General features: G+C 35.4%; 4 protein-coding genes across 7 annotated transcripts; 3 read left to right on the forward strand and 1 right to left on the reverse strand.

The window, feature by feature from the left end:
- Window positions 1-1,349: 1,349 nt before the first annotated feature.
- On the reverse strand, window positions 1,350-4,331 carry LOC104761333 (transcription factor SPEECHLESS-like). Its single transcript, XM_010484407.3, has 3 exons — window positions 3,676-4,331; window positions 2,757-3,386; window positions 1,350-1,823 (listed from the first exon to the last, which is right to left on the reverse strand). The coding sequence occupies exons 1-3, from the start codon at window positions 4,078-4,080 to the stop codon at window positions 1,755-1,757; spliced, it is 1,104 nt and encodes a 367-aa protein (XP_010482709.1). The 5' UTR covers window positions 4,081-4,331; the 3' UTR covers window positions 1,350-1,754.
- Window positions 4,332-7,549: 3,218 nt separating this feature from the next.
- On the forward strand, window positions 7,550-8,874 carry LOC147922956 (uncharacterized). Its single transcript, XM_087497854.1, has 2 exons — window positions 7,550-8,386; window positions 8,503-8,874. Exons 1-2 carry the CDS (start codon window positions 7,550-7,552, stop codon window positions 8,872-8,874), a joined length of 1,209 nt encoding a protein of 402 aa, XP_087353980.1.
- Window positions 8,875-19,551: 10,677 nt separating this feature from the next.
- Window positions 19,552-21,757, forward strand: LOC104761334 (uncharacterized). 4 transcript variants are annotated; one of them, XM_010484408.3, is made up of 4 exons: window positions 19,552-19,743; window positions 19,855-20,354; window positions 20,494-21,361; window positions 21,449-21,757. In XM_010484408.3, exons 2-4 carry the CDS (start codon window positions 19,865-19,867, stop codon window positions 21,642-21,644), a joined length of 1,554 nt encoding a protein of 517 aa, XP_010482710.1. In that variant the 5' UTR covers window positions 19,552-19,743; window positions 19,855-19,864; the 3' UTR covers window positions 21,645-21,757. The 4 variants fall into 4 exon arrangements, with proteins under 4 accessions (XP_010482710.1, XP_010482713.1, XP_010482712.1 ...); XM_010484411.3 differs by having other exon boundaries at window positions 19,584-19,743; window positions 21,463-21,635; XM_010484410.3 differs by having other exon boundaries at window positions 19,587-19,743; window positions 19,841-20,354.
- Window positions 21,758-22,345: 588 nt separating this feature from the next.
- LOC109130550 (arabinogalactan protein 22) lies at window positions 22,346-23,020 on the forward strand. Its single transcript, XM_019240226.2, has 2 exons — window positions 22,346-22,588; window positions 22,721-23,020. Exons 1-2 carry the CDS (start codon window positions 22,471-22,473, stop codon window positions 22,792-22,794), a joined length of 192 nt encoding a protein of 63 aa, XP_019095771.1. The 5' UTR covers window positions 22,346-22,470; the 3' UTR covers window positions 22,795-23,020.
- The last annotated feature ends 710 nt before the right edge of the window (window positions 23,021-23,730 follow it).

Genomic DNA, 23,730 nt, shown 5'->3' on the forward strand with positions numbered 1-23,730 from the left:
CTATAGGTTTCAATTGGTACTCAGCTTTAATACGTCCAGTTCAATTTTTTTTTGCTCGTCTACAACTCCTATATCCACACTACTAAGTTTTTAAGATGATACTACTATATATTGCATTATTCAATCATGTCATTAAACCATTTAGAAAATAAAATTATGTATTTATAGACTTTCAGAGAACATATATATCGGTAGCCACAACATATTTGAGAAACGGTTGAATAATAGTTTAATTAGGACAAACATTGTTTTAACAGTGAAGAATTCACAAATATTAGTTGTAGACTTATAGGTGAGTGATACATTGACGAAACTTTTTTTTTTTTAACCAAACTAATGAAATAATATATCTATACCAAAAAGAAAATTACTCCAATTTCCTTTTAAAACGTAGCTTAAAATACAATCACATAATGCAAACTGTGTACCACCAACACAAAATCATAAAACGTCCGTCTCATTTGGTAACGGACTAAACACGTTACGGACGTTTTGCTTCTCAAACTGATTTGTCATGGACACAACAAGCCAAACGGATAGAATTTTGGGCTAATATGCTTAATGCTTTTCGTGATTACGTAACCAAACGATGAAGTTCGGCCTAAAAAGCTACATATGTCGTTTCACATAAACTACAAAAGTCACTATTCCAGTTAAATATAAAGCAATTTGTAGGCCCAATAGTATCCAATTTAGTTGAGCCATTATTTAACAAGGTACGAGTGCAACCAAGTAATTCAATGGTCCAAAAGATATGCTCAAGTCCACCTTTCACAGCCCACTTGTAAGTTCACCATTAGTGTACTCTGCGCTATGCTCTCGGACTCGAACTATATCGATCGGGTATCTTTTTTCTTTTTCTTTTTTTCTCTTCATTTTTATCAACTCTTTATCTCTTCATACCCAAAAAAGGGACACAGTTCTAGAGAAAAAAAAAAAAAAAAAAAAAAAAAGAGAAACCATCGATCTCTAGTTCAAAATTTTATTTCTTTTGACACCATTTGCATATCAAGTCTTCATCTTCAGCAAACTTCTACGTAAATATTTACATAAATATACAGTAGATATATTCTTTTAATACGATTTTACTGATAAAAATGTGAAACGAGACATTTGAATTAGTTCTTACACAAACACGTATAAAACTGTGTACATATAGATATTTTAATTTGGAGACAAGATATAATCCATAGCGGAAAAAAAAAATCAAACAACTTCTTACGATCAAGAGGAGTTTTAGAGTTTATAATATATATTTTCTGGAAAGATCAAATTTTAACATCGTTACTTCCCTGTAAAACCGATTCTTTCAATCCATCTTTAACTTCCTTCTTTATATCCCTCCAAAATTTAAGATGCAAGATTAATTTTTATTCATGAGAAACTCATACACTGTTGTTCATTCATATGCAATTACAGCTACAATGTCCAATGTAATAACGAAAACAAAAGTTACATAGTAGGGGTACGTCTACTCCAATTTTGTAGTTTAAGAAAAAAAAAATTACACGTGACAAAGCTGTTATATAAGAAAGCTGATAAATTTTTAAAACTCACTTATACCTATATTAATTATAATCAAGTAATATTCGTTGAAATTTAAAATAACATTTTAATCCAAAAGGAACTCCGATCCATATCTCTGTTGAAAATGTTTGAAGATAATTAAAACTAAAGATAATAAGGAGACAAAGTGAGTACGTACTGGTCTCTCGTTAGGGGATCTATACGAAAGATGTATTAAAATCCTTCTTTTATTGGCAGAATGTTTGCTGAATTTGTTGAGCCAGTTCTTCTGCACTTAGTTGGCACTCAATTCCAATCTATCAAAACAAAACGAAACAAATAAATAAATACTAATTCCGTTTTATAATAAATGTCATTTTGACACTTTTCATACAAATTAAGAATACACTTTGAAATATCTCTTATACCATTTAAATTTAATTAATTCTTGATATTCTTTTATAGATATGAGGTTAAAATTATAATTTTATGCTAATTTTTAAAGTGAAAATCTAAAATAATATTTATTTTGAAACAAAGAAAATAATGCTAAAATGAGTATGAAACAGAAAGAGTAGATAATTTTGTCTTATATTTTGAGCAACTTAATTACTAAACACTTACACGGAGACCTATTTTTTATATATGATAGCATGCTTATTTTATAAAATCTAGACTAAAATTTGGACCTACAGCCATTGTATGAATACTCTTCATTGTATAAATGTGTGTACTTATCGGAATATAACTACGTCTTGACACGAAGAAACTAAGGCAGCTTGATTTATTTGAATAAAATCAAATATGTAGAATAATTTATTTAGAAATTAAGTTTTTGGGTGCTCTTCAATATATAGAATTCTATACGATTTAACGAGACACGTGTTCTTTCACGCCTTGTTCTTTTTTTGAGAAAGTCAAATGTATATATTAAGAGTTTTAGTGAAAATATACAAAACAAAGAATAGTTAAGTTTTGTATGCTTGTGAGCAATCTGACATACCCTACGTTTGTGTGCATATATATACAATGTAGATAAGAATTTTACGTATCATATATTGAATTTCTTATAAATCAAAGGTGTGTAGAATTTATGTGAATCTCAATGTATTATTACTTATTACACTACCCTACCATTTCTTCCCCCACAATATATCCTATGTACGAAATATAAATGTACTGAAATACACTCATGAAAAATGACAAAAGCAAATCAGTGAATATTAATTAAGATGATTATGCGTACGTACCTTGATGGTGAAAGAATTAAGCATGGTTTCGTCGACGGTGTTAATATTAACCTGAAGAATCTCAAGAGCCAAATCTTCAAGAGCAGCAATTATCTTCATAACTTGTCCTGGGATCTTACGCGACACCGTTTTGAGTAGCACGTTAGCTCCTGAGAACTTCACTTCCACGTCAGCCAAAGCCGATTTTGAGTTAGCAACAAGCTCATTAATCACACTACTCTCATGGTTACTACTGACTGAAGGAGACGAAGTAGATGAAGCAGGAGAGTATGGAGGTGGGTCTCCTAAGCTGCTGCAACTAGCCAGTGAGCTATAAGAACGAAGTGGAGGCTGTGGGATGAGTGGTAGTTGCGGCGGAATGGCTCGGTATGGGCTTGTGGGCTGAGGGGTTCGAGGGCTTATGGGAGGGAGAAGGAGATGGTGAGGTATCTGGTGGTGGTTGATACGCGGACTAAGAGGCGGTTTCCGCGGGCTTAGAACAGGCGGTGAAGGACGAGGGCTCGGGACAAGTCTTGGGCTTAGGACTTCGGCGTACGTCTTTCGTTGTTTCTTGGCTTCTAAAGATTGAAGAACTTGTTGTAACTCGCTTATGTACTCCACAACTCCTCCTATGATGGATGCTTGGTCCCCCTTTTATTATTAGGTTGGTTTATGAGGAAAGAAAGAAAATATAAGTCAATATAGACAATCTATACATCACATTGTGACATGAAAGAAAAAAAAAAGAAATAGAGATGATTAGTGGGACCAAATGTCAATTTTAATTGTCATTATTCTTAAAAAACATAGATATGATATTTTTGATGTATGATAGATAGGTACACCAAAAAGATTAGTTGAACGTATAATATTAATTAGTCGGGCGCTACGACAACTCACATACTGACTAAGATAATTTATGGATATATTGAGAGTATACCCGTTTGACGTAGAAACAAGGCATAAGAGAACGTAAGATGGTTAAGTGCTCGTTCATTTGTTTTCTCCGGTTACGTTCCACGGTTACATGAGACATCTTTTGTTGCCCATCTTGCTTATTATCTTCTTCTCCTTCACCTGCTCCTTCTCCGTCTTCTTCTTCTTCGTCCTCATCTTTCCCGGTTTCTAGTCTTTGCTTCTTCCTTTTACGAGATGAGTTTTCATAATCTTGATCCTTAACTAACTCCTTGGAACTTGCGGTTCCATCTTTAGGTGTAGATGCAGCTGTCGGAGATACCTCTCCGGCGCCTTCAAGACTCTCTAAGATGGCAAAAAGATCATCTCCGGCTAGTGAAGTGTCGACGAATTCACACTCTTCAAGAAAATCCGGTATTAGCTCCTGCATCGTGACTAGAAATATATTTTTCTCTCTCTCTTCCTCGTTCGTTGATTTGAAAACCAAAAAAAAATTAAAAACCAAGCAAAAAAAAAGAAGAAGAAGAAGAAGAAGAAGAAGAAAGATTTAGAGAAAGAAAGAGACACCAAAAGACATATCAAGTTGAGAAAGAGAGATAAAGAGAGTGAATGCCAAAAGGAGTAAATATGAGGGACTCGCATTCATCGAGGACTAAACTATCGCTATCAAATTTCAATTATTATTATTATATTTTTGATAGGGCTATTTATTATGCGGTTTGTGCCGTTGGATGAAATTTGGGGAGAATCTAGGTTTTTCGTGTCTCTTTAACGTTTTAGATATAAATATGCATATGTATGTGTATGGTACGTCTTATTGTATACTACTTTATAAGAGAGATAAAGGTTGCATATTGCAAAGGGAAAGATACATAAATTCCTTAGGAAAAGATTTTTATGGATTTATTTGGGGGGTAAATTTTTGAAAATTCACAAGCTCGGTATAATTGTTTGTTGTACACACAAACATGGAATGCACATAAACGCGGACATGTACGTTCTTACTACTTTCTTTGTATTTAAATATTTGGGTTGCGAATGGTCCGACCAATCCCGGTTTTCGAGTAAATATAAGAAAGAAACAAAAAAAGTATTTGAAATTAGTGAATTGACATTTATTTTAGCGCCTCACTCGTGAGACAATCAATTGAATGAGATGTTGTACATATTCACATTATAAATCATTATTATAAAGAAAATCAACCTATACATATTTAGACACTTTTTATGATTGATGCATCAATTTCAAACATGTTATCTGACGATAATTGAATCAAAAAATTATTTTCACTTCGAGCCTATCTTTTGGCCTTTTCTAATACCAAAGTTTAATCTAAACTTTGGAATCGGTTCCATATATAATGATCTGTTTTTACCGTTTTTATTCAAAACCTATCGGTTTACAAAATGTTAGTTCGGTTCAGAAGGATCCTTACATGTTCAACTTATTTAAAAACAAGCTTAGAATAGAATCTGAATTTAACAGCAATAGTAATATATAAGTATTATACATTAGGGAGCTACATTGTGATGATGGGAGAATTGTCACTTCCCAAGATCATCTTAAAACTGAAGCAGAGCGATATTTTAAGGACTTTCTGTCCTCTATTCCAGCCGACTATGCTGAATGGTCTAAGGAGGAGCTGCAAACCTTTTTAGATTTCAAATGTGCCGATAGTGATAAAAGTCTCCTCATTCATGAGGTTTCAAAGGAGGAGGTCAGGAGGGTACTCTTTGCGATGCCTAGTTTTAAATTACCGGGTTCTGATGGTTTCAATGTTGAGTTCTTCAAAGAATTTTGGGCAACAATGGGTGATGATTTTCTGGTTGTTGTACAATCCTTTTTCCAAACCGGGTTTCTACCTAAAGAAGTTAACTCAACAATATTGGCCCTCATCCCGAAGAAGAAGCACATGTTATGAAGGATTATCGGTTGATATCGTGCTGCAATGTACTTTATAAGGTCATTTTGAAAATCCTTGCTAATCGGCTCAAGCTCATTCTCCCCAAGTTCATCTCTCCTAGCCAAGCAGCGTTTGTTAAGAATAGATTACTCATGGAAAATGTCCTCCTTGCTACTGAACTCATCAAAGATTATCATAAGGACACAGTCACACCACGCTGTGCTTTAAAGATTGACATAGCAAAAGCTTTTGACTCCGTGCAATGGAGTTTTCTATTGACTACCCTGCAGGCTCTAGACTTTCCATAGCAGTTTGTCCTTTGGATTCAGACATATATTCCACTGCTTCTTTTTCAGTTCAAGTCAATGGAGAACTCGCTGGTTATTTTGGGAGTAAGAAGGGACTAAGACAAGGCTGCTCGCTAAGTCCCTATTTTTTTGTCATATGTATGAATGTTCTCTCGCGCCAGTTGGACAAGGTTGTTGTACGCAATGCTTTTGGTTATCACCCTAATTGTAAGCATTTGCAACTCACTCACCTGTGTTTTGCGGATGACTTGATGGTCTTTGTAGAAGGTAACAAGCGTTCTGTAGATGGAGTTTTGGGGTTTTTTGATGAATTTGCTATTCACTCGGGATTGAAAGTCAGTCTTGCGAAATCTACTATCTATACGGCTGGGATGTTGCAAAGACCAACGAGAGGAAATACTGCAACAATTTCCATTTGAGTCTGGTTCTTGATGAGCTCAAAGTAAACCCTAGAGCTACTCTCTCAAATTAAGAGGTCAAAGTAGTATTTAGGGGTCGAATTCCACAAGTACTTAAGTCTACACAATAAATTATAGAGTTTTATAATTAAGTTAAACAAGTTGATTTAAATAAAGAAAAGCAATGCAAAATATTAAATAAAACTGTTGTAAATTCAGAAGATCAAAAAGCTAGGTCTAGGGAATTTCTCAGGAAATAACAAAATATTAAATCGATAATTAAATAGGATTCAAACAATTAAAAATCAGATCTAGAACTCTAAAATCTTTTGTAAAATAAATCAGTTCTCACTGCAAATATTATCTAAATTTAAAACCAGAAAATTCAAATCTCTTTGTAAAATTATAGGTTAAAAATCAGCTTTAAAAACAGGTTTAGATTGTTCACAAAATTACTAAATCAAATCTCTTTGCAAAAAGTAATTTTGCTCATCAAAAGGTTTTATCAGGAAAATCAATTATATTCTCATATCAATTTATTTTCCTATTTTATTAATTCTAGATGGCCAATTAAGGATTAATATGAGGAACAACCTATGATGAAGATCTATGATGAAGATATAGAAAGATAATGAATCTTAAATAAACAAATCTAATAAATCATAAAATTTCTATGAAAATTTCTGAACCTAACAAGCAAACTACTCAAACATATTCAATGAAGAACAAAACATAATTCTGAATAATAAGCAATTGAGATTAAAAGAGTAAGGAAGGAGTTTAAGGATTCTTCTCTCAAAGCAGTTCAGATCTCTCTCCCAAAAGCTCTCAAAATCTCACAGGGTTGCAGAAAATAAAACTTGTTAGAATAAAACTTAAGGGTTTCTAAAACCTAAAAATACTATTTATATGTCCAAAAACACGTCAGAGACTAATGATGCAAATATGGAAAACTTTGAGGGCAGATTTGTAAAATTTCCAAAACTTGCTTCTCTCTCGGCTAAACATGGTGTCGATCGATGCTAAGGCAGTGTCGATCGACACTCTCATCCTTCCTCGGCTCCAAGTTCTCTTCCTTAGCTGAATTGCTCCAAAATCCCTTCTAATTACTCCATTTTGCTCATTCCATGCCAAAATCCTAGAAAACCTGTTAAGACTCTAAAACATCCTACAAAACAAATCAAAAGACTATAAAAGACTCCTAATATCATGGTTAAAAATCATAAAAACCATGATATATCAGTTTTCTACCGGTCAGATATCTTGGGTTAGCTCTCTCTCCAAAGCGTATGTCTGTTCAGGACTATCGCCCTCTCCTCAACACCATACGAACGAAGATAAGCTCATGGACTGCCAGAGCTCTTTCTTTTGCGGGTCGCCTGCAACTTCTAAGCTCGGAAATATTCAGTATTACCAACTTTTGGATATCGACGTTTTGCTTACCTAAAGCCTGTATCAAAGAGATCGACCAGTTGTGTGCTGCTTTTTTGTGGTCTGGGCCATCCCTGAACACGAAGAAGACGAAGGTTGCCTGGTCTGATGTATGCTGTCCTCGAAACGAAGGTGGTATGGGCTTACGCTCTTTGACTGAAGCAAATAAAGTCAGTGTGCTCAAATTGATATGGCTCATTGTTTCTGCTAGAGGTTCCCTTTGGGTGGATTGGGTGAAAAGGTATCTCATTCGCAGTGGCTCATTATGGTCTGAGATGCCAATCTCGACCTCTGGCTCATGGATTTGGCGGAAATTGCTTAAATACAGGGAGTTAGCTAAACAATTTCACCATGTGGAGGCGCATGATGGTAAATATACATCCTTTTGGTTCGATCATTGGAGTCCTTTAGGATGTTTGTATGATACAGTCGGTGCTCGAGGTTGTCTTTACCTTGGTATCTCGATACATAGTACGTTGGCTGAGGCTATGGATCAACATAGATGGCGATCTCGCAGGTCCACCCTGCTAAACTCGGTTGAAGAGGAGATACATAAATCCCGCCTTACAAGGACACATGATGATCATGATGTTGCTTTGTGGAAAGGGAAGAATGACTGTTTCAAAAGCAAATTCGTCACGAAATCAACATGGCACCACATACGCACTCCACATCCTCTCATGCACGGCTACCGAGTAATTTGGTTCCCAAACTCCACTCCGAAGTTCGCCTTTCTCACATGGCTGATGGCAAAAAACAGAGTCGCAACGGGCGACAAAATGCTTAAATGGAAATCTAATGTTAACCCTAGTTGTGTATTATGCAAGGATCCTATGGAAACGAGAGATCATCTTTTTTCATTTGTCCTTACTCTCGCCGAGTCTGGGAAACACTGGTTCAACGACTCATTCCAGACAATTTTTTCACTGAATGGCATGAAGTTATGACGTTACTAGATGGTCAGGAGCTGGACAAGACGACGAGGTTCATCGTGAAATATGCCTTTCAGAACACGATCCACTCCATCTGGCAGGAGCGAAATAACCGGCGACATGGTGAGCAGCCTTCCGCAGCGGAACACCTAGTGAAGATGATCGACAAAAACATTCGCAACCGGCTTATTACACTTAACGAAGGGGGAGACGCCAGTATTCAACTCTGGTTTGCAGCTCGTTTTTATTAGCTAGAATTATTTTCAAACCCGATTTATGATTATGTTCTTTAAAATGTAATAGACATTAGATTCAAAAAAAAAATATTATACATATTATATATTAAGAAGATGCAACTCAATATATACACCTCTTTTGTAGGTTCATCTATAAATTGATACAAGGATAAACCCTTTAGCCCAAAAAAAAAATAATAAATAAAAAAATGATGCAAGGAGCAAAAAGAAAATAAAAGACAAGGGATAGATCTAAGGCAATAAATATTTGATGTCATACTAGTCGCGCCTCATTTTGTCTCATCAAAATCAAATTATTTCTTGAGGAGCCACCCTTGATATCATTTGTACTTTCCCTTTCAAATTTTTTTTCTTTTGAAGTTTTTTGTAATATATATATAGTTTTTGTATATATTAATGAGTCCATTAAAATGTTTTAGAAAAATAAACGAAAATTTAAGAAGATGGAGCCAAGACAAACCAGGTAGTCGTTAGGTTTGAAGTTAATGTGTTGGCTGTTGGAGATTATATATTTACCTGACCATGTCTTTTTAGTTTTTAGTAACGGGTATCCTCTCTTTATGTTTTGTTTCTAGCCCAAACTTAACGAAACAGCATCAATTAAACAAACTATATTTGTTTTTTTAAAATGCAATGTTTATATAATTTGCCATGAAATAATGCCTTATAATTGTACAAATCACTTCTTGATTTTAATACAATGATAACATGATCACACAAAATCCAGACGCGGATCTAAAAAAAGAAAAATAGTTTTCATGAATCCACTATGGTACGGTTAGTCTTAGATGTGATTAAACTCAAATTCGGTTTTCGATTTTAATCACACAGGACGAACTTAATGCACTGTACATATAAACAATATACGGACAATGTTCCTAGTTTAATTTGTCAGTGACTTTGATGTTTTAGGGGACACAGTAATCTAACTAAAGTTTAATTATGCATGCATGCATGATATTAATTTGATATGACTCGGATCCAAGGTAGTCTTATTCAATTTCATATATATACGGATACCCTTTTTATGGAGACTATGACATGTTTTTAATATTCGTACAGTTTTGTCTTGCTCTATTTATTTCGTAAATCAGGGTCGACATTTCTATAACAAACACCGTTGCTCGTGACATTACTCTTAACAAAAGAAAAGGATTGAAATTAATTGATTTTATATATGACATAACGAAACGTTACGTTGATTATATTCTTCCTGCAGTCTCATTTAAAAAGTCATGAGTTGTCGTCGATAATTACAAATCAAAAGCAAACAAACAAAAACTCGATCGACTACAAGGAATATATATATGTATACTGAAATTTATTGTATTTTATTATAATAATTGACTTTTGAAGCAGTTAATCAGATAACATGAGGATGAGAAAGTTGCCAAGTTGTGCAGGAATCAAAATCTGCAAGTTGAGCAGCAATCAGTACTTCGGAAACAAGTATAATAAAGATGGTGGGCGGCTTTCAATGAAACGGACACGCCATCTCCGTGCCCGAGATTCTACTTCTTCATTCATCCACATGCATGGTTTATACCCATCATACATGGATCCATGTTATATTGTTATCATATATATCTACAGTATACACACATATACATGTATATATATATATATATTAACCATATATATCTCCTTAATGCACTGATCATGATCTTGTTGCGGTTTTAGGGTTTTTGATTTTGTAAAACGTTCATAATAAAGACGATATATATATACTTCCCAATTTATATTAAACTTTCTGTGTACATATAGTTAGATCTTTGTAGTTGTGAATTAGATAATCAGTTTTCAGATATAGATAATTTGTAGTTCCAGTTCTTTTTAAGCATTGTTTTAGTATGATATATGAGACCACGACAGGGTTATGACGAATGGAATCATTTTTCAAAAATAGCACCGACTCTAGCTCGGTTCCAAATGTTTAATTTTACCTCAATCTGGCTTCCAAATAACTCGCACTCATTTTTTGAAATACATATCGGATGTATATGATGTCAAACCTTTAAAGTCCTCTTATGTTTTTAAAACTCTTATAAGATCAAAGTCATTGAGTGTTCGTAGTTTCAACATGGTCGAAACTAAAATTTATGTTAGTGTGTTCACTAATACATTTCATAATACATAAATGGATATAAATTAAGGGACTAGTTTGAGGTTTGTTAAAATTTATAAACTTTCATTTCGCATATGCAAACTTCCTTGTTTATTTAGACATATCTAAACTACAATTTTTTTTTTTTTTTAATTTTTTAAAAATGAATCGAGTTTTTTGGTTTAGAACTAGAAAAATATTAGCGCTTCGTATGACACATTAACCTAACTACTAATATAGTGCGTTGGTTTAGTCAATTTTATAAATTTTATCTCTCTAGTTTCTTAATGAAATCCACATTCATAGCAATATCTTTATATATATGCGCATCCCGCACCCTCTATATTGAACGCATGCATGTAAACGTTTCGTTTGTCTCTCTGTAGAGTATACAAATTTGCATGCATGTGCGTAGCTGTGTATATATGTATGGGGACGACGCACGAAATTGTGAATTTTGATAGTGTTAGTCGCATTGGGGACCAAAACGCTGAATGCCCTAAATGGCTAAATGGCTAAATGCTACACCTGCATCCTAAAATCGAGTAAGAGAAGGAAAAAAACAAAACCCTAAGTTTGTAGCTTTGAACTAAAATCAGCTCTAAGGCCCTAGCTCCGATCAAACATTAAATGTCTTGTTGAGGTTTATGTTTCTGATTCAATTCTGGATTTGATTTGGTGGTTATTCCTGGTTTGGGATTTGCTGATTAAACCAGAAAGAAGAAGGTCAAAGTAGAGTCTCTAACTGCAGTGGAGGTTTTACAAATATAACTGAAACTCTGCGTTTTTTATGTTTTATCTTCTTCATCATTCACATTACTCTATAAGCTTCTTGTATCAAGGGAGAGAGAGACTGTTAGAGGGTGATCCACGATTGTTGTAAAGCTCGTTTTGAATTGTACCTTTTTTCTCGTCGTATAGTGAATTTGCCGGGTTGATTCGGCCCCAGACATAGGTGTAATCACATCGATTGCACTGAACTGGGTTAACAATTTTGTGTCTTGCGTTCTTGTTCGTTTACTTGTTTCAAAGTTTATGAGCTGAGCTCGATTGTGTTAGAGAAATGTGCGTTGTATTCAAGTGCAGATTCTAACAAATTGGTATCAGAGCACAAGTCCTTCTCTTGGATTCAATCGATGGCTTTGACAACGGCGCGTGTTGAGATTAAGATGTTTCATGGTGATAGCGATTTCTCGCTATGGAAGATTTGGATATTGGCTCAACTTGGGGTTCTTGGTTTAAAGAACATTCTCACTGATTTCAAGTTGACAAAGACAGTTCCGCTAACAAAGGAAGAAGAAAAGAAGATTGCCGCTGAAGAATCATCGGACTCCTCATCATCGCAGACTAAGGAGGTCCCAGATCCAGTCAAGATTGATCAGCCGCAACAAGCTTTGACGATTATCATAAATCATGTTGGGGACAAGGTTCTGCGAAAGGCAAACCATTGTGAGACAGCTGCAAAGATGTGGGTTTGCTCAATAAGTTGTATATGGAGACCTCATTGCCAAATAGGATCTATGTGCAGCTGAACTTTTATTCTTTCAAGATGATTGATGCTCAGACAATAGACCAGAATGTAGACGATTTCTTGAAGATTGTTGCAGAGTTGGGGAGCTTGGAGATTCAGGTCACAGAAGAGGTCCAAGCAATATTGTTTCTAAACTCCTTACCAGCTAGCTACAGTCAGCTTAACCATACGCTTAAATATGGTAACAAGAGCTTGTCAGTTCAGGATGTTGTATATTCAGCTAAGTCTGTGAAGAGGGAGCTAGCTGAGTTGAAAGAGTCTGAGAAAGGATCGTCTACAGCACTGTACACAACGGAAAGAGGGAGACCTCAACCTAGAGGTCAACAAAATGGTTCTAAGGGAAAATGTAGAAGCAGGTCAAACTCCAAAACAAGAGCTACTTGCTGGTTCTGCAAGAAGGAAGGGAATCTCAAGAAGGATTGTTATGCCAGGAAGCGGAAGCTGGAAAATGAGGGTCAGAGTGAAGCTGGGGTAATAACAGAAAAGTTGATGTTCTCAGAGGCACTGAGTGTTAACAATCAATTAGTTAAAGACTTGTGGATTCTGGATTCAGGATGTTCTTCTCACATGACATCTAGGAGGGATTGGTTCAGTAGCTTTGAAGAGAATGGAGAAACAACTATGCTGCTTGGTGATAATCGTGCAGTGGTTTCACAGGGACAAGGATCAATTCTTGTTAACATACGTGGAGGTTCGATAAAGGTGTTGAACAATGTTAAGAAGCATGGTATTGAAAGACATTGAACTTGCACTTACACTCAAGAGCAAAATGGAGTTGCAGAGAGGATGAATCAGACACTTATGGAGAAGGTAAGATGTCTGTTGAATGAGTCTGGTTTAGAAGAACATTTCTGGGCTGAAGCGGCAGCTACTGTCGCTTATCTAGTCAATCGGTCACCTGCATCAGCAATTGATCACAACGTACCTGAAGAGCTGTGGCTGAATAAGAAGCCTGGTTATAAGCACTTGAGAAGATTTGGCTCTATCGTCTATGTGCATCAAGATCAGGGAAAGCTAAAACTTAGAGCATTAAAAGGAGTGTTCCTAGACTATCCGCAAGGCACAAAAGGCTACAAGGTATGGTTACTTGAAGAATCAAAGTGTGTGATTAGTCGAAATGTTATGTTTAACGAAGAGGTGATGTATAAGGATCTTATTGAAAAGGATCGAGGAGATGAGTCAGAAGGTGTCAAGAAGGATGACAAGATTCTGACAGAGATTAAGAAGGAAGATAAATTGATTGGAGAGAGTTCAAATGGAGGTGGAGCTGCTATGGTTGATGAGAGTGACACGGAGTCAGAGTACTTTGAGCCTGAAGGAGAAGTCGAAGCTCCAAGGAGTGCTCCAAGTCTCAGAAACTATTAGTTAGCTAGAGACCGAGTTAGAAGAGAAATCAAGGCTCCATTAAAGTTCTCGGACTACTCGCAATTTGCTTTTGCGCTTATGACTGCAGAAGAAGTTATATGTGAAGATCCTCAATGTTATCATGAAGCAAAGGAGGACAAGTACAGTAAAGAATGGAATGCAGGTATAGATGAAGAAATGAGTTCATTAAAGAAGAATGAGACTTTTGACATAGTGGACAGGCCTGCAAATCAGAAAGTCATTAGCTGCATATGGCTCTATAAAAAGAAGCCAGGCATTCCAGGAGTGGAACCAGAGAGGTTTAAGGCTAGGTTGGTGGCTAGAGGTTTCACACAGAGGATAGGGATTGACTATCAAGAAGTGTTTGCACCTGTAGTGAAGCACATATCAATCAGAGTTTTAATGTCTTTGGTGGTTCAAGATGACTTAGAACTGGAACAGATGGACATCAAAACAGCGTTTCTGCATGGAGAACTTGATCGACCGATATATATGGAACAACCTGAAAGTTATGAGGTAGATCCTGGAAAAGATCAAGTATGTCTGTTAAAGAAATCACTTTATGGTTTAAAGCAGGCTCCAAGGCAGTGGAATAAGAAATTCAATGCATTCATGTTGAAACAAGAGTTTAATCGGAGTGAGCATGACTCTTGTGTGTATGCAAAAGAGGTAAATCCTGGTGAAATCGTCTACTTGTTGTTTTATGTAGATGATATGTTGTTAGCTGCTAAGAGTAAGGAAAGATATTTAAGCTGAAAGAAGCCTTAAGCTTAGAATTTGAGATGAAGGATATGGGGCCTACGAGTAGAATTCTGGGAATTGACATAATTCGGAATAGAGAAGAAGGGGTTCTGTATTTGTCTCAGTCTGAATATTTGGAGAAAGTGTTAAAACGGTTTAACATGAGTAAAGCTCATGCAGTGGAAACTCCAATTGGAACACACTTCAAGTTGGTATATGTTAAGAATGACCGAGAGTGTGTTAATTTGGAAAAGGTTCCATATGCAAGTGCCATAGGGAGTATTATGTACTTAATGGTGGGCATAAGACCTGACATAGCTCAAGCTATTGGTTTGTTGAATAGGTTTATGAAGAAACCTGGGATTATTCATTGGGAAGCAGTGAAGTGGTTGTTGAGGTACCTAATAGGCACTGGTGATTTGAATTGTTTTCACAAAAGGAAACAAGCTAGAGGTTCAAGGTTTCAGTGACTCTCACTATGCTGGTGACTTAGATCGAAAAAGGTCTACTAGTGGTTATGTTTTCACAGTTGGTGGGAATACTGTTAGCTGGAAGTCAAGTTTGCAGTCAGTTGTGACTTTGTCAAGCACAGAGGCTGAGTATGTTGCAATTACAGAAGCGGTTAAAGAAGCTTTATGGCTCAAGTGGCTTCTGGAGGACATGGGTTATGAACAAGAGAAGGTCACAGTTTGGTGTGACTCACGGTCTGCGATATGCCTGTCAAAGAATAACGTTTTCCATGAAAGAACGAAGCATATTGCAACTAGGTCCAATTTCATCAGAGATATTGTTGAGTCTGGAGAGGTTGAGGTTCTGAAGATTCATACCTCAAAGAATCTTGCGGACATGCTTACAAAAGGTAGTCCAGTTAAGAAGTTTGAGGAAGCTTTAGATTTTCTGAAGCTGATCAAGTGAGGTGAAGTGTCATCTCGGCTGAAGGTTAAATCCAAGTAAGTTCAAGTTCATGGATGGAGAAAAGGGAATTGAATCAAGGTGGAGTGTTGAGGTTTATGTTTCTGATTCAATTATGGATTGATAATGGTTTTGTACTAAACCGAAATCAAGGAGTTGATTTGGTGGTTATCTCTGGTTTGGGATTTGCTGATTAAACCAGAAAGTAGAAGGTCAAAGTAGAGTCTTTAACTGCAGTGGAGGTTTTACAAATATAACTGAAACTCTGCGTTTCTTATGTTTTATCTTTTTCATCATTCACATTACTCTATAAGCTTCTTGTATCAAGGGAGAGAGAGGTTGTTAGAGGGTGATTCACCATTGTTGTAAAGCTCACTTTGAGTTGTACCTTTTTTCTCGTCGTATAGTGAATTTCCCGGGTTGATTCGGCCCCCGACGTAGGTGTAATAACATCGATTGCACTGAACTGAGTTAACAATTCTGTGTCTTGCGTTCTTGTTCGTTTACTTGTTTCAAAGTTTATGAGCTAAGCTCGATTGTGTTAGAGAATTGTGTGTTGTATTCAAGTGCGGATTCTAACATGGCTCATCCCGATACATCAAGAACTTTCGCGTGTTGATAAGACTCACAAGAGATTAATATAAAATTAATGTAGAATCCTATATATATATATATATATATTCATTTAGTTATGAAAAAGTAATAATGAAGAATCTTAATTAAAGATATATAAGCAAATGAATAATGATATCTAGACACGAATATATTTAGTTGAACCAATTAGCTAGCAAATTTTGTAGTTCACTTTCAACCCTGTCATTTTAACAATTTTTCTTTCTTTGAAAAAAGGCTTCATTTTTAATGAAATTCAAATTCATGATACATATAATGATATAAACATCGTCGCCAACTTTTCCCTTTTTGAGTTTTTTCCATTTAAAATTCAAAATTTTATTTATTTATTGATACTACATATTTGTCTCTATCTATACGCGCTTTTATTACATTTGCATGACAAAAATTTAATTTCCTTAATTTCTGCCTGCACCCTACCTACGTATAACATCCCTACACGTCTCTCGTCTCTCTGTAATTCGACAGTCACTAGGACACGACTATATGGTGTTGCATATAACTGCGTGTATATCTCTATCTGTCACATATCAACGGTAAAATGTGAACTTATACGTAAATTGGCAAATGTTTTGTACTAGAAGCAGAATCTAAGAATTTTGAATGATGACATTTTTATTTCTATTTGTTTTTTTGGGTAAAAAATAAAATCGATTATAGTAGAAACAAAATTGTAGAAGTAGCTGAAGAGGTGAATGAGATGGGTCCGACTCAAACTTTAATCACTACAAAGATCTGAAATATCATTTACTCTCACCACGAAATACATGAGCCACACTTTATTGCACTCACTCTCTCTCTCTCTCTCTCTCCCTCTCTCTCTCTCTCTCTCTCTCTCACTCTCACTCTCTCACTCTCTCACTCTCTCATCGCACTGTGCTTTATTGCATGATTACAAGTTATGAGTTTCATCATCTATGTAAGACAAATATCGTAGGTAATAATTGTGTTCGTAACACAAATGAGTTTCCTAAAAAACAACTTAGCTCATAACTGTTTTCTTTTCCGATTTAGAGTAAAAATTACTGAGTTTCACAAATGTAGTTGGATAGGTTTAGAGCTTTTTTTTGTGATTTCTGTTTTCTTTTTTCTTTTTGAAAAAAAAAAAAGTTTAGAGCTTTTAATCGGAAAGTAAACCATATATATATATAGAGGAAAGTTAAGGAACAAAAGAAAATCATCTTGTAGATTTCAGTCAACCATCTATTTATCTGATGGCTTCCCCATATAAGCCACATTATAAAATCTGAAAACTATTCTAACATTCATTAATCATTTGCAACAAATGGACCTAAACCTAATAATCATAGAGATATTTGGAAAATTAGTACATTTTTTAAACATAATTGTAATTTAGTACATTCACTATTTATAATTTGCAAAATAATCACTTTCAACTATTCACTACTATTTACATTACTTTCTAACCCTCAAATTTTTTTTTTTTTTACAATTATGCCATTAAAATTAAATATTTTATTATTTTATTACATGACCCCTTGAATTTAATAATTAAAATACTAATCAAAATAAATTTATTTTCTAAAAAATTTTAGGTATATAAAATTCTATATTCTTGCATCTATTATTTGATATCCATTTTGTTTGATGATTTGTTTTTATTATGTAAAATAAAGTTCACAAATTTTTACCCGTACAATCATTAAATATACAGATGCAATCCGTACAGTTTATTAAGTGTACAAGTAAATAATAATACATATATTTGAGGTGTACAACTAGTTTAGTATACATATGTATATTAATATACACATTTTCATCCGTACAGCTGATATAAAGTACATTAAATATGAATAAATTAAAAATATTTCTATTTTTGTATTTCCGTACACTAAATGAGTTGTACGGATCCAACTACCCTTTTGTAATTTCACAATAATACACTCTACCCCACTTTCTCATCTATCTCACAACTCTTTTATTACACGAATAGTAAAACCTAACTAATTATCTAATTATAAATAGTAAATGTACTAAAAATCCAATTAAGTTTTAAAAATGTACTATTTTGCATAGAAACCCATAATCATATTAGTATATGATACAAAATGCCATGCATGTTTTAGATCAAGCAAGAGATCCTCCTCGGGGTGAAACAGTTTATTTTCAAGTAGATTTGTATTTATATCAATTGGACCAGTGTTTAAAATTGTAAGACACTGTTAATGACATGAGACAGTCCACATACAACATATAAAACATTTCATAAAGACAACGTACTATTTTATGTGACGGCCAATTAAAGAGCAAGAAATAATACCTTTCCTTCATAAATGGATGTTTTGTTAAAATCGTATTGATCGATCATAACTCCTAATAAGTTTTTGTAATCTATTAAATAATTTGTGGGGTGAAATAATAATGACGGCTAGATTTTGAAGAAGAGAAATGGCTTCTCGGAAATATGTGGGGACCCAATAAGACTTATGATTATTGCAAATTAGATTCGAAGAGCCCACAAGTGAATGCCATGTCCCCATCTTCTACTAGAAGAACCGCAATGAGTGGTTATGGTTATGGTTATGGTTATGGTTATGCACCTTTTTGTGATGTGGTGCATGCATCTTCAATTTGTTTGTTACTCTTCTGGTAGGATCAAATTTCAGCAAAAAATTCAAACTTCAATGCTTCAAATTGATAATTTTGTAAATCTCATGCATGTGTTATCAACTAACCTAACATATTTTGGCCATTTGTGATTGTTTTTTATCTTTATAACCGAGTTGTTATTTAGTCTCATATGATTCTTCGTTAATTTCATGTATCAACTAGCCTAACATTTCAAACATCGATACATATTTCAATAAAAATTACTAGTGTTGAGCTAGCCAACAATGCAATCATCATGAAAAAAACTGGATCCATTTAAATATCATGGGTATGGAGAATTTAACGAGGGTTGACTTGACTTGACTTATTCCAGTTACCAAAACAAGTAAATTTTTGTTACTTTTTTTGCTCTCGAGTGGTGCAACAGACGAGGTACGAACAAAACTCTTGTCAGATTAAAAAAGAAAACTTATGCTGAAACTAGCCAGAAGGTAAAAAAGAGCAATCAATTTTTAACTTCAAAGGAGACAACAAATGCAAGAATAATCAATCTTTGTAAATAAGCTTCAAGAATGTCGTCTGGTTCGGACTTAAAAAATGTGGACCTCTTTTGTCTTTGTTTCCCCATTTATAAAACTCTCCGTACCTGAAAATTAAAAACATATAGCAGCAGCATCCAATGGCTCATTAATGGGCCAATAAAAAACTAAGCCTTATGGTCCATAAGCGAGCCCACTTAGACGGTTCTACTTCTATTCACAATCGTCGACTTGGCAAATCTAAAAACACGCGTCCGCACGTGACACCGTGTCGTGTTTACTAGTGTTTGTGAACAACTCTGTAACTGTTACTCAAAAGGCAATTAGAAAGTTTTTTTTTTTTCTACGATGAGTCTACTCTTCTCTTCTCGTGTTTATTAGGATTTGAATAAAGAATGTTGCGATCAGTTGATTTTTCTCTCGACGAGACTTGTTGATTTGTTTGGAAACAAGTTCTGAAACTTGAGGTACGGTTTAAGATTCTTTTGTATGTAATTTTGGTTTTTGTAATTCTTTTGTATATTTTGGTTTTTGTATATTAGGAGACTTGTTTGTTGATCCTAGGGTTTTAATTCTAGTTTAAAGAAGATGTCTATAGAAGTGAAGTTGGTGGAACGAAATTGTCGGTGTCTTGAGTTAGAAGAAAGGGTTTTGAAAAGTGAAGAGAAGTACACCGAGTTAGAAACAGAGTTGCAGAAACAGAACAAAGAGTGTGAATCACTTGAATTGAGGGTTAAGGAATTGGAATCTGAGAAGTTGGTAGTGGAAGAAGAGTTGAGGAATCTTAAAGAATCTGAGGAGAGTTCATTGCTTGAGCAGATGATGGTGAACGGAGCGTTGGAGATTGAGAAACAGGTGGCTGTGAAAGAAGCTAAGGGTTGGAAGACAAAGTTTGAGAAACTTGTGGAGACGGTTCGAAAGTTAGATGAGATTGGTGGGTTTAGATATGGAGAATTGGAATTGGATGAGAATGTGAAGCTAGGATTGGAGTTAGCTAGGATCAAGGATAATACTGAATCTTGTAAAGTGGATAAAGATTCTCTGAATAGGGAAGGGTTAGGTTATCATCAAGGTTCAGGTGAGAAGAACATATGTTTCAGCCTTTTGGTCGGCGTTAGTGAGTAGAAGAATCATAGATTGAGTTTTTTTAGTTTATATCCGCTTGTGTGTCGCTTCTTAGGTATAATTGCTTTGATTTTGTTTGTGTTTTTATGTAGGCTCACCTTATATGACCACACCGGTCAAAGACTACTATATCTTGGGGAGAGACAGAGATAACATGTCTTCTCGGGGACGAGTAAATAAGATGTTGTCGTTTGAAGATGATGCTGGTGAAACAGAGGAGAGAAGCGAGAAGGAATCTTTTGATGCTATGGATGCTTTAGAGGGGAGAAGTATTGATGAGAACTATGAAGATGAAGATGTTGAATCTTGTGAAGCTGACAAAAGCACTCCTTGTGGTCGTAAGAGGAAACGGGTTATTGCCAGCGATTCAGAAACTGATGATGAAGATAATATACCTATTTCAGTACTCAAGAACTTGAAACCAAGTGACCAAGAGATGGTAGATACACCGACCAAAGGAGAGAGTGGTTCCAGGAGATTGAGTGGTCAGCGTCGTCGAGTATCCTCAAGACTGAGGAAACAGAGAGTTTCTGAAGAGATCTCAAATTCACCAGAGAGAGTTGTGGGGATCCCAACAATTGGTAATGCCGAGGATGATGAGACAGAAGAAGAGCCAGAGAGCGAAACCGCAAGTTTGGATGGGTTTATTGTTGCTGATTGTGATGATGATGATGATAGTCAAGTGAGTGTCAGTGAAAACTCTGATCATGAAACCGGAGAAGAGGAGTCTGATGGAGAAACCGGTTATGCGGATGTCATGTCAATGTTGAGGCGGGAGAAGAAACCCGAGAAGCGGAAATGGGAGTACGAGGCAGATATGCTTGCGGATTTCGGTAAAGATCCCGAGCTTTGTATGAGAGCGGTTTGTGTTATGTATAGGCTTCAAACAGATGATGAAAAGTTGAGTAGCTCAAGCCATATCTGCAATGGTATCGGTTTCAACAAGTTTGATGCTGCAAGGTTAGTAACTAGCTAGCAAACCCTTTTTCTTGATCTGTTGTTAAAACTGTTTACTTGATTTTGCGTTCTTGAATGATTTTGATTTAGGGGAACTTACATAGCGAGTTTTCTGACGGATGGGGATCCCAAGAATGATTTGAAGAAATCGGTTGAAGAATTGGAAATTTTCGACTATAAAGCCGTTGAGGATTGCGAAAAATTTGCATGCCGATACTGGAAACAACTCTTCAAGATATATAACAACAGAGATGATCCTTTCTTCGCTCGTCCTCCATCTCCATAATAATAGCTTTGGGGAATAAGCCTCACCGTGAACATGTTTATATTATGGTGCTTTTTGGGTCCTGATGATGACTGAAACATAGGTTTGAATGAATAAATTTTTTGTTACAAATTTTTTAACAGTCCAAAACATGATGAGCCTACGCACGCTCCACCAAGTACCTGGTGTCCTGGCATAATGTATAGTTCCTTCGATTGAGAGGGCATTTCTAGCCTTCCAAAGTGAGCAAAGGTGTACAGATATTGACATGTATAACCTTCAACTATGTTACCTATAATAAAGCTATATATATAACAAATAGAATACATTTTTTTAATAAGAATTCAAGAACCGGATTGTTTAATGTTTAATGTTTAATGTTTAATGAATGTTTAGTTCGGTTTAGTTCTGAACCGGATTATCACAACTCACAAGTTGAAATTAGTGACTAATATACAATGATCTTCCATGAAAAGGAAAATTACAAAACCAGTAAAGTATATCAAAAAAACAGGCTGTAAGATACTCATCTTTTTTTTCTAATCCTTCTCATACACAGCTTAGACACAGAACACAATTAACCGTTACTCTCGTTAATCCTCTAAATTTTTAATAAAATGACAACGCACCAAACCAACGAGTGATTAGAGAGAGTTTAAGCTGTCTTGACCCCACGTTCTCTGTGGCATGTTTTGTCGTTTTGGCTATTTAACCAAATCGTTTAGGTTGCTCTGTTCTTCTATCAATCGGGTCATTTTTTTTTTCTTTATTTCTGGTGAGATATTACGAAACCACCAAGAAAAAAGATTCCTTCGCCGGAATAAATCACCGGAGATAAAGAAAAAGAATGGCGTCCCTGAAATTTCCTTTGGAGATTCTCGCCGTCTTCGTAATCATCTCCGTGATTCTTTTGCCGATTGCTCATGCTCAATCTTCTTCGCCAGCTCCCGCACCCACCAGCGACGGTATTAATATTATATATAGGACATATCTTTCATTCATACCAAAACCAAAAAAAAAGACTAGCTAGATTGGTAAACAAGAGATTGATTTTGATATTGTGTTTTTATGATTTGTGTGTGTGTGTGTTTTGGCAGGAACATCGATAGATCAGGGGATAGCGTATGTTCTAATGTTGGTGGCGTTGGCGTTGACTTATTTCATTCACTAAAACGTGATGGATCCGATCATTTTGTTTGTTGTCATCCACAATGGTTTTGCTTTCTCCTAGTAATTAATTTTGTGTTCTCCAACTCTTCTTTTTCTATGGTTTGTGACGTGAGATTTGTAGAAAGTCAAAAGTAGGTTTTGGTCCTCATGCTTTGTTCTGTTTTTGTTGGTTGGTTTATTCATGTAATTTATTTGTTCTTGTTTAATGGAAAGCGTAATTATAATAATTATCGTTCAAAGAAAAAAAGAAGAGGGCAACCTCGTGCTGCTGGTTCCGGACACCTAATCAAGCCACATTTTATTTGAAAAAGCATATATCCTCCTACGTAAAATCAATCCGGAGATGATTCCAAAATCACAACTGCCATGACCCATCGACAATCTCCGCTTTGTCGAGGCCAGTCTTTGAGCCACTCTATATAGGTCTAATAGGAATCTACAACTCTCTCAAACAAGGTCAAGATTCAACCTCTCTTGGAGAAACCATCAAATGATCTCCTCTTGTCTTTCCTACCTACCAATATCTATCAGAGTATAATCTCTGGTTTATATTGGTTTACCTTTTAGTTATTAGATTTGGTTATATAGAATTTAGACTTTTTAAAAAAAAAAACTTTGCTCCTTTGTATTTAAGAACGTACGTGTGTATGTTCTCTCAATTTCAACCTCAATGAAGCCATGAAGGATATACCCGATTAGCTAGCTAAAAATATCCTAAACAATTTCATCTTAACAAATCCACCATGTATAGTTTAGATGGAGGTAATTAACGAGGCACCATGCGTTTTAACCAACCACCTTCTCACTAGTTTACACACTCGTTGTCTCAAACTTTTTCTGGTCATATTTATTCTATCTATTTGTTTGAATACTAACTACTAAAGGCGATGACGCCAATGGATGACGAGAAATATTCTCATATAACCGTTTTACAAAG

This window comes from Camelina sativa, chromosome 18, assembly GCF_030686135.1.
Source record: "Camelina sativa cultivar CO46 ecotype springtype chromosome 18, ASM3068613v1".
Taxonomy (NCBI): Eukaryota; Viridiplantae; Streptophyta; class Magnoliopsida; order Brassicales; family Brassicaceae; genus Camelina; species Camelina sativa.

Excerpts from the sequence above, each read along its gene's own strand:
- LOC104761333 (XM_010484407.3), bottom strand. The coding sequence starts at position 4,080 with ATGCAGGAGCTAATACCGGATTTTCTTGAAGAGTGTGAATTCGTCGAC. Across the intron at positions 3,387-3,675 it reads CTTGTTTCTACGTCAAACGG|GGGGACCAAGCATCCATCAT; the intron begins GTATACTCTCAA and ends TAATAATAAAAG. Across the intron at positions 1,824-2,756 it reads TTAATTCTTTCACCATCAAG|ATTGGAATTGAGTGCCAACT; the intron begins GTACGTACGCAT and ends TTGTTTTGATAG.
- LOC147922956 (XM_087497854.1), top strand. The coding sequence starts at position 7,550 with ATGTCTGTTCAGGACTATCGCCCTCTCCTCAACACCATACGAACGAAG. Across the intron at positions 8,387-8,502 it reads CTCTCATGCACGGCTACCGA|TTGTGTATTATGCAAGGATC; the intron begins GTAATTTGGTTC and ends TGTTAACCCTAG.
- LOC104761334 (XM_010484408.3), top strand. The coding sequence starts at position 19,865 with ATGTCTATAGAAGTGAAGTTGGTGGAACGAAATTGTCGGTGTCTTGAG. Across the intron at positions 20,355-20,493 it reads AGGTTATCATCAAGGTTCAG|GCTCACCTTATATGACCACA; the intron begins GTGAGAAGAACA and ends GTTTTTATGTAG. Across the intron at positions 21,362-21,448 it reads AACAAGTTTGATGCTGCAAG|GGGAACTTACATAGCGAGTT; the intron begins GTTAGTAACTAG and ends ATTTTGATTTAG.
- LOC109130550 (XM_019240226.2), top strand. The coding sequence starts at position 22,471 with ATGGCGTCCCTGAAATTTCCTTTGGAGATTCTCGCCGTCTTCGTAATC. Across the intron at positions 22,589-22,720 it reads TCCCGCACCCACCAGCGACG|GAACATCGATAGATCAGGGG; the intron begins GTATTAATATTA and ends GTGTTTTGGCAG.